The following is a 9,644-nucleotide window of genomic DNA, read 5'->3' on the forward strand; positions in this document are numbered from 1 at the left end:
AAGTGTTGTGTTGATTTTAGTTGCTTGAGATCGTTTTTTTTTAGATTTACAGCTTGTTGAACATGGGTCATAGTCTATGCAAGTGTCTGCTGAAGTTATCAATCAGGCAGAACATGAACTGTGAGTCTTTGACGCAGTGCCTTACTAATAGTAAGCAGAGCAAAGTCTTGGACTATGGCCATTCCGTAGGTTAGGAGGAATAAGGTTTGCTTGAGAACATAAAAGTCATATATTGGCACTTGACGATTTGCACAACTCTTTTGAGGGGTGCGGCTTCTGTGGTCATGCCTAATACTGTATCTGTGCGACCAAAGTGTTCATTCAAGTTTGAAAAGAAAAGCACATGTGGGCTTTCAATCGGTTATATTAAGAACTGTGTGAGAATGGAAGAAATGGCCCAATCAAACTCACCATAAAATTGCGTTCTTTTGTAAAAAAAAATATATATTTTGGGGTAGACTACTTTAAAATGTGGTCATAGTTTCGAAATCTTAGCGTTTGGACGTGGTAAAATCAAAACTGTGAGAGCCAAACAGATTGGCATCTTTATACAGTGTCTGATCTAAGCAGTTGGGTGAGGGATGTACTTACATCGTTTATAGGGAAAAGTGAGACTAAATCAAACTGAGACCGAGTCAATAATAATTTTAAGTGACACACATGAAATACTTAACAAAAATGGAGGTGGCTCACGTCAAACAACAATGTGGTATCAATCCAAACCAAGTACTAAACTATGATGTTCGTATACAAAAACACAATGTAATTAGTAATTCTTTGGTTGAAGTTGTAGATCCTTTTTAATTGACAATGTTGTGTGATCCGGAGACGTAAATATCTTAAAGCTCAAAACTGGTAGATACACATACAAAAAAGAAGGTTTTGATGAATAAACTAATGTTCTGCTGTTTCCTAGCATAAGAATGATGAAAGATACTGTGTCCGGGTTACTGAAACGATATGTCTAACAGTATCTAATTAACAATCTAATAAAACAAACTATTAATTATGCTTGGACACACAATACAAATTGTTGGTTGCGTTAATTTGTCGAAATAAGGCGTTCGTTTGTTTGTTCGGAGACAGTGTTCGGCTCTGTTGATATGCCAAATCAGCCTTTGTCTGCAATAAACAACACTACTAGCTCCCCCCTCTGTTTTATAATCATTATTAAGCTAGTATCAACTTAATATACAAATATTTGAAGTTCTCTTCTTCGTTTCTTCGTTTCTTCGTTGCACGTGACTTATCTAGTGATCTCACGTGGTTCTCGACCATTGTCTTCTCTCCGATTCTTTTCTTTTGTTCGGGATCCATGAACCTCGTAAATGTGTTGTGGATAAGTTATGTTCTTCTTTTTACTTTGACGGCGTCGGCGCGTGACTTTCACGTGTCTTCTTCAAAGATTATGTCCTTCTTTTGTCCATGTAATCAATTACCATAATTATTTAAATTTCTCAAAAATGCCCAGTCGAATATTTCGTTATAGATGCCATCACTAATTTTATAGTAAGTTGAAATATATACAGTATATACGAACGAGAGCATAAAAGTTAACTATTAACATTTATCTTCGTACAAGTTTCTATAGTGAAAATATTGTGTCGATAGCAATAATTAAATTAGTTATGGCAATTACTAGTAAACACAAACTAATCATTGTTTTCTTTTCATAGACAGGGAGACAAAACAAAACATTGTTGAATTCTCTAGGTTCTTTTCTAAATTTTAATACTATACTACTAAAGAATAACCAAAAAGAATTATATTGTGCTCTACCATTATTGGTTGGGTGTCCACAATAAACATAATTAGGTAAAAATTAAGGGAAAACATTAAGGATATATACTAGTATATAAAAAGACCAGTGCTGCGGCTGCGGTGGTATTATTATTTCCGTATCAGAGTGTGTCAGGAGTGTATCTCCTCTCTTCCTAAAACAATCGCTTCACTTTCCCGTTTCAATTTTCCCGGAAAATATCACTGTGTCGTTTAGTTTCCCCTTTTCATTTTCCCAGAATAATAATCGTAATTTACTTTCTCAAACCTATACTATTAATATTCATCAGAGATCAAAGCATTTTCTCGGTCTCTGTTTCAATTTCACGGAAAGACAAAAAAAAAAAAACAGAGTGAGTTAAAAAAAAAAAAGATGAAGCAGTTTGAGTACCATGGCGTGGAGGCGGAGAAAGCGGAAGCGATGAGGAGATACAACAACCGTAGAAGCTACCCTAACTTTCTACGTTTAGCCGCCGTAGCTTCTCTCTGTTACTTATGGTTCCCAACTGTGGCGGTTTTGTTACAAACCGTCGCCGGTTTGATTTACCGGACCGGATCGGCTTTGATAAACGATCGTACTGTCGCCTTCGTCTTCGCTAACATACTCGCCGTTTTGATCTTCCTTCTCTCCGGCGAGAGCAACGACGAGAAGAGTAGTAGTAGTAGTAGTAACGAACCAGATCTCTACGATCAGTACACATCTTCTTTCTCCGCCGTAACCGTAACCGCCCCCGATGAGAAAGTGGTGGAAGTCGATGTTGATTCGAACAAGCAAATCGTTCCGACGGCGGAGGTTGAAGAGGCGGTTACGACGAAGAAGGAGATCGTTACGGCGAATGTGGTGGAGCACGATGAATCGAACAAGCAAATCGTTCCGGCGTATTTCCCGGAGGTTTCTGCGGATGAGGCTAGTGAGGAGAAGGCGGTTACGACGACGAGAGTTCATAGGAGGACGAAATCGGAGGCGAAGAAAAAGAAATCAGGGGCGGTGACAGAGTACCGGAGAACGGAATCGGCGAATGAGGTGGAGATGGAGAGGCTGAGCAGTGAAGAGTTTCGTTTGAAGGTAGAGAGCTTCATAATGGAGACGAAGAGAAGCCTTATTCTAGAAAACGACGTCGTTGATTATTCAAGGTCGATGACTTGGATCTAGACATGGCCTCGTTGCTACTACTGCCACTGCCGATGGCTATGGTGGCTATGGCTCTGTCTCGTGGTAGTCTAAAAAGCTGACTTGGAATTAGATAGGGGTATAAAAGTAAAAACTCAAAAAATGAGTTTGGTAGTTAATTTTAAAATTAGATGATGCTGGTGGTTTTTATTTTTCTAAATTCGCTAGCTTTTATTTTCAATTTTTCATCTTTGATGGTTATTATGCTTTTTACTAGGCACCACAATGAAGCTGAAACACGGAAATACAATATTTCTTTGCTTTATAAACACATTAGTATATTTTATCTCATTGTAATCATCAATGGCTTTATAAGTAGAGACATTTTCCATAATGACTCATTCATAAAACATATAAGACCAAAACAAAATTGGAGAAAATTATGATCATATAGCGATTAAAAACCCTTGAGATGCAGACGCAAGTGAGGGAAAATAGTCACTGATATATAAATAAAAATGTACTTTAAATATCAACAAAAAAGAAAAGAAAAAAACAGTTTTCTGATTTTCCCCCAAAAGTAATCAAATCTTTGCTTAGGAGACCTAAATCCCGATATAAACATAGTTCTCATCTATATAGGGATTGGTGTGTATACGAAATTACCAACCTACTCAGAATGCAGAGTCATATCACCACTTCTCGTTAATTTCGTATATAACCAAACCCCAAGCTCTCTTCACCAGCACGCCTTCTTTTTCTTGTGATACTTCTCATCTTCTGCTCGGTCTATGTACGCCAAAAGATCATCTTGTCTCACTAAAGCCTCATGCAAAGCCTAAATCATTGGAGAGTATGAAGTTAATATGCAAATACAAAGACGGTTCCTTTCTATATCAATCAATGAAAGAAACACTATACCTTTTTTGTAGCGATGAGCTCTGCTTCAAGTGCATCCACGCGATAAACAGCTGTGTTAAGCAACTCCTCTTTCTCAGGAGGCATCTCATGTCGCTTCGAGTGCAGTGTTTCAACCTGTTTCTCAAGATCTCCTAGTCTGTTTACAACAGAAGAAAACACATTTCTCTCCGTGGTACTAGCAGAAGCCGGTGAAGGAGGAAGAGACTCTCTAGCGATTGTTTCATGAACTGAGGTTTCAGACTGGGAGTGTCTTTTACTCTGTGGCAGAGCCACAGCTGTGATAAGCGTAAGCAAGTTTACAAGGAACGCGGTTAGCCACATCCAGATATGACTAACCAATCCTGTTTTGCCCAAACCGGGAGTACAGTCTGAACCTGCACCAACATATTTCATTACATTGAAACTTTTTTGCATTCATCTGATTTCTGATTTACATATCATAGTATTTAGCTTCCACTCTTTTACCTTCTGAGGCCTTTGGCTTTTCATGGGCCATCCAAGCAACATCCACAACTTTGTCCACCATTGGTGAATCATACTCTGATGAATCAGTAGGATTTGATCTACCATTGGCCCTAATCTGAAAGTAAGGTAAGGTAATAATTAAAGTAATCTGAAATGCATACTGTGATTTTTCACTTCCGTACAATAAAACACTTACATCTTCACAAACAGGAGTCAGCTTGGGCATACGAATCCCTCTATTTACTTTTGGAGAAGCCATCTCTTCCACTTCAGACCCTGATTCTGCTGTGGAGGTGTCATTCATTTTTATCTAAAGACAAAGGGGGTATTATTGTTACTGTCAGATACATATTATCAAAAACAAGTTTCCCGTCTAAGTCCAGAAGACCTTTACCCCAGAAAAAGATGGCTTCTCGCTCGAAGACATACGAGAAAAACTGTTTAGAGCTGAATTATGCCTGCAGAGCGGTCCACCACTTTGAACCATCTACAGGTGGGGAGATCAGTTAGGTAACATTATTCTATTTGTGTTAATCTCTTTAACTAAAATACAGTACAGAATAGGCTGTGGTAAATAGATTTTTTACCTTTAATATCTCTGAGTCATTCCAGGGACCTTTATCAGATCTCATACAACCACCTCGATCGGCACAGGTGCAAGTACCACCAAGAAAATCTGGCAGCTGGCTGAAAAAGTTCCGAATGTGGTTAGGAAGCTAAATCATAGTTTCGACTCATGTCAACCAAACAAGAGGATTGAGAAGTCTCTACCTTGCATCAATCATCTCAAGTAATTTGCTTTGGTACTTGTTACCAATAACCTATTACAACAACACATCGACAATAGTCAACACGATTAAAGATAATCTTTAGGATAACTTGTGGAAATGTGGATGGATATGCATAGAAAAGGGTAAATTTACATGAATCTTCGTGACTGTTTTTGGATCAAGAAATTGTTTCACAGTGGCCCAAACTAGCTTAAAACCAGAACCACCATTGATGATGAACATACGATGAAGTGTCTGCATATAGCCATATATATATGAAAAGTTACATTATCCTTTATTAAACTAAACTGAAAACACACATTTGGTCACAAAATCAATAGCAACCAGCTCATACCTCAGGGTAGTTATCATTGTCAATCTTTTGCAGCTGGATTATGAGATCCCTCGCAGGCTTAGAAAAGTTCTTGAATCCCTGCAAAACATAATTGAAAGAATTCAAAGTAAAAAGACGCAGGACATCAAACAACACACACGGGAAAATTAAAAGAATCTGGTTTTTTTTTTTTTAAGTACCACGCCTTGGACGTCTAGAATAGTTGTGCTAGAGTCAATGTGTCTCTTAGCAGCAATGCAGCAAGCTGGAAGCTTAATGTTGATAGTTTTCTCAAACTCTCGAACATGATACCTAATGAATCTTTCCACTGTAGTGACTTGCATGAGCATAGTTGGATTAACTTGTCCTAATCTTTCAATGTAAACAGGTCTTCCTTCTTTGTCAACACCATGATAACCATGAGGGTAGTATTTCAGAACCTCATCTAACTCTTCGAACTCAAAATCCTATTTGACACAAAATCAAACTCTTATCACATGAAGTTGACACGCATATTAAGATTTTTGAAAACAAAACATATAATTAACCTCGAAAATTGTGTCTGTGCCAAAATCTTTCCTCCATTGAATCATATTACTCCACATTAACTTAGTTTTTCCAATATCAAACTTCCTAGCTTTCAAGAATCTAACAGTGAACAAAGAATCATCATCATCATCATCAACAACAACAATTTGTCAATCGTGAGAGAGAGGGGAATAAAAAGCAAACCTCAACATAATGTGATAATCATCAAGTGTAGGAGGAAGCAAATTCTCAGAGACGAGCAAATGACGGAACTCGTCAACAGCACGCAGCTCCTCGACGTCGTGAATGTCTTCAATGGTGAGAGAGAAATTACGATCGCCGCTTCTCCTCCTGCTGCTGCTTTTCTTCTTCAGCGAGTGTCTGAGTTTGCTCGAAGCTTTCGCTGCTTTCTTCTTGAAATTGAAATTCCCGATTCTTGTTTTCTTCTCATCCTCAGATACTTCGAAATCTGACCTCCGTTCTCTTCTCTCATCGTTGCTCGAACACCCTTCAAAACCTGCAAAACAAAAAATCACAACAACAATAAAATCTCAATTAAACAACAAAAATCCCCAAAATTCTCAATCCAAATTACAGTTTCTCAAACTCAATTCCCTAAAATTCTCAATCCGAAACCTATATGTAATTCGCAGCAACCACGATGATCGGAGAAAAGGGAGGGTAAATAAATTAAAACTCACAAGGCCTCGCGAGTCGATCAAGAGAGCCTGACATGGGGGAATCAAGGGATCTCCACGAGAACTGGGGGATTCGAAATCGGGCAGCCTCCTCCCAAGAGAGAGAGAGAGAGAAGCGATTCTTCTTCTTCAGAGGAGAGAAATTGAAAGAGACGTAAAGAGGGACAAGTAAAGTGATGATGATGGAGGTTTTATAACCTCATATCTTTAGTCTTCTTTATAATTAAATTTAATTTAAACTTTGGGCTAGAGAGATACATTAATTGCTGTTGTTAGCCGGAAAACACTAACGGCAGACGCTAACACCGTCGGTGATTTTTTTTATTTTCTTCTTTACAAAGACTTAGAAAAAATGTTTTTTTTTTTTCTCTTTTAAATCCTGATAAATTACTTCTATTTTCTGAATATATATATTTTTATTTAACTAGATGATTTCCCGCGCGCGCCAATTACCGTTATAATTTTTCCTTGTTAGTTATATAAATTCGTTAATAATAAACTATAAAATGTATTATAATGAGACAATTGCTTACTAACTATGATATATCAAAGTAGCTTTTTTTTTTCTTCAAGTCTGATTTTATATAACATGTACCAAAATTACAACTTTAGAAGCTTCTACTTTTCACCTATTACAAGGTTGGATTATCACATGAAGAAAGATAATCTCATTGTTGCATAACTCAAAGTAGCCAGCGATTTTTTCTACTACAGTTAATTGTAGACCAATAAACAAACCGATTAAACTAAAAAGATGAAACAGAGATCAGTACACTGATCTGCAACCATTCCTTCATCTTCCATCTGTTGTAGATAAGCAGGATCCAAAAAATGCGAACCAAAAAGTAAACTTTCCATTATTCCTGCTTTGAAGATACTGCAAGTTCCCAAAAAACCTTGACAGTGATTGTAGAGTAATATTATCTCTTTTTTGGAGGTATCTAAATTCCTCCACCTTTGTATTCTTGAACTTTTTGTTTTAGTTTTCTTTCTCTATCTTTTGCTATCTCAGTTCTTGGATGTTTGGATGACTCTCTTACTTCAAATTTGGATGCTTCTCCAATTCCTGCATTTTTAAAAACTTTTGAAGTGCTTTCACGATCAGTGGATGGAGTTACATTAGAGCTGTTTGAGGATTGTATTCTGAGACTTGACGCCCATTTTGGTATTGGTACTGCAAAGAGCTGAACATTTTCAGCTTTGAAATCTGGAAAGTAAGGAGAAGCAGCCGCTATTTCCTCTGGATTAAGTGGAGGAGTATCCACTCTTGGAAGTTGAGAATTTGATGTTGGAAATGATCTATCTGATATCTGAGATTGTGAATTGATATCATCCATGTTTAACATATCATTCTCAACAACTCTATTCTGATCAAGTCTTTCTGGAATTGCATGGTTAACTCTATTAGTCGGGATACGCTGAAGGAACGGACACTGAATCCTATGGTGAGTCATTCTGTAACAGTTACTACAGATTCTTCTAAGACGCTCATACTGAAAGCGTATCATTGCTGTTTCTCCAGATCTAAACCTGATTCTTCGAAAGAAACGTAGACAATCAGTAATTCCAAACCTTATTCTGACTCTGATACAAGCTATCTGAGTAGTTGTTGCTTCATGAAAGTCCATTGTCACTATTTCTCCAAGTCTTTCCGCTATAAGCTGCACTGTCTCATTAGATACATATGGTAGAGGGATACCACAAATTTGAACCCAGAGATCGATAGTAGTCAGAAAATCTAAGTTTGGAAAGTCCTCCCATCTTTGGAAAGCAACAAACCAATCATTGAAAACCCATGGTTCTCTTCTCTGCACTGAGATAAGATCGACTTCTGATTCAAAAAGAAACTGAATAAAAGTACCATCCAGTACTCTTCCATGAACTTGTGAAGCAAGACCCCATGACCTTGGTAAAGAAGATATCACCGTCTGAGGATTCTGAACACTTGGATTCAGTGCTCTAGCTATTAGACTTAACCTGTTGCGAGATATCGCTGCTGCGTATGCAGAATGAGGGATGAGTATTTCTGGATCATCACGTCCCAAAACCAAGTTTTGAATTTCATTCCACATCTCGTCAGCCATGAAAAGGTATTTAAAAGGAAAAAGGAAGAGAAATTTCAGGTAAAAACCAGAGAGAAAGGAAGGAATGGGTAAAAAGGTTAACTAGAAGGGTATATAAGTAAAAGAGATAGAAGAAAAGAGTTAAGAGGATACTTAAGATGAAGGTTTGCTAATATCTACGATAAGAGATAGAAGAAAAGAGTTAAGAGGATACTTAAGAGGAAGGTTTGCTAATATCTACGATATAAAAAAGATTTATAGAAATAGTAGAATAAAGATATAAGAAGTTAAAAGAAGAAAAGGTTAAAAACCAAAGATAACGTAGAAATTTTCACATTGATAAAATAACAGTCAACAAAGACTCAATCTTATCAAAGAGAAAACTAAGGATAATATAATAAAAAAGAACCTCTTCATGCAAACTGCCAGACAAGAGGACACAAGACAAACCTTTCACCTTAGGTAAATTTGAGTTGGAGATACCATTCCTCTTTTTGAAGTTACTTTTTTGTCAGAACCGAATCTGAATGGACTTAGAAGGTCAAGGAGGAAAACATTGTAACCTTCTACTTCAACTCCAGGTCAAACCTTGCTTGTGATGCAATCTTGTCTATACCCAGCCTCCGTTTGTTTCACATACTCTTTAGCAAATAACTCGGATAGCCACTTAGGATGCCCAGTAGCAACATAGGATTGTAAACGTAATCCTTTTATTACACTATTCGCTATTTCAAACGCTCCTTTGTTACAGCTTGGAGGTTCCATTACCATAAACCAATTAGATTTGTCGATTGTAAAGCTTAACAACTCTGCAATGTGACCTATCATAGCTGGCCAATCTTTCGGTTTATGGAGAGCTTGAATGATCTCAAAAGAGGATGCTCTAAAAGTAACTCTCTGCAGATGATGCTTATTCATGCTGTCCAAAGCCCATGTCCAACTTTTTAACTTAGCTTCAGTAAGAGAATGTACCTG

The 9,644-nt window shown here is 37.3% G+C and overlaps 2 protein-coding genes and 1 pseudogene across 3 annotated transcripts; 1 reads left to right on the plus strand and 2 right to left on the minus strand.

The window, feature by feature from the left end:
* Positions 1-2,005: 2,005 nt before the first annotated feature.
* LOC104702277 (uncharacterized) lies at positions 2,006-3,219 on the plus strand. Its single transcript, XM_010418111.3, is given in 2 exon segments — positions 2,006-2,908; positions 2,910-3,219. Coding segments are annotated over 2 exon segments (846 nt in total). The 5' UTR covers positions 2,006-2,152; the 3' UTR covers positions 3,000-3,219.
* A 156-nt stretch (positions 3,220-3,375) lies between these two features.
* On the minus strand, positions 3,376-6,987 carry LOC109124686 (phosphatidylinositol/phosphatidylcholine transfer protein SFH5). Of its 2 annotated transcripts, XM_010418112.3 has the most exons (13): positions 6,610-6,987; positions 6,113-6,425; positions 5,929-6,028; positions 5,581-5,847; positions 5,402-5,479; positions 5,200-5,301; positions 5,048-5,097; positions 4,864-4,963; positions 4,671-4,763; positions 4,473-4,586; positions 4,277-4,391; positions 3,812-4,185; positions 3,376-3,728 (listed from the first exon to the last, which is right to left on the minus strand). In XM_010418112.3, exons 1-13 carry the CDS (start codon positions 6,641-6,643, stop codon positions 3,630-3,632), a joined length of 1,839 nt encoding a protein of 612 aa, XP_010416414.2. In that variant the 5' UTR covers positions 6,644-6,987; the 3' UTR covers positions 3,376-3,629. The 2 variants fall into 2 exon arrangements, with proteins under 2 accessions (XP_010416414.2, XP_087313174.1); XM_087457048.1 differs by lacking the exon at positions 5,929-6,028 and having other exon boundaries at positions 6,610-6,772.
* Positions 6,988-7,152: 165 nt separating this feature from the next.
* LOC104702279 (uncharacterized protein At4g02000 pseudogene) lies at positions 7,153-8,877 on the minus strand (annotated as a pseudogene).
* Positions 8,878-9,644: the final 767 nt, after the last annotated feature.

Source organism: Camelina sativa, chromosome 7 (assembly GCF_030686135.1).
Source record: "Camelina sativa cultivar CO46 ecotype springtype chromosome 7, ASM3068613v1".
In the NCBI taxonomy this organism is placed as follows: domain Eukaryota; kingdom Viridiplantae; phylum Streptophyta; class Magnoliopsida; order Brassicales; family Brassicaceae; genus Camelina; species Camelina sativa.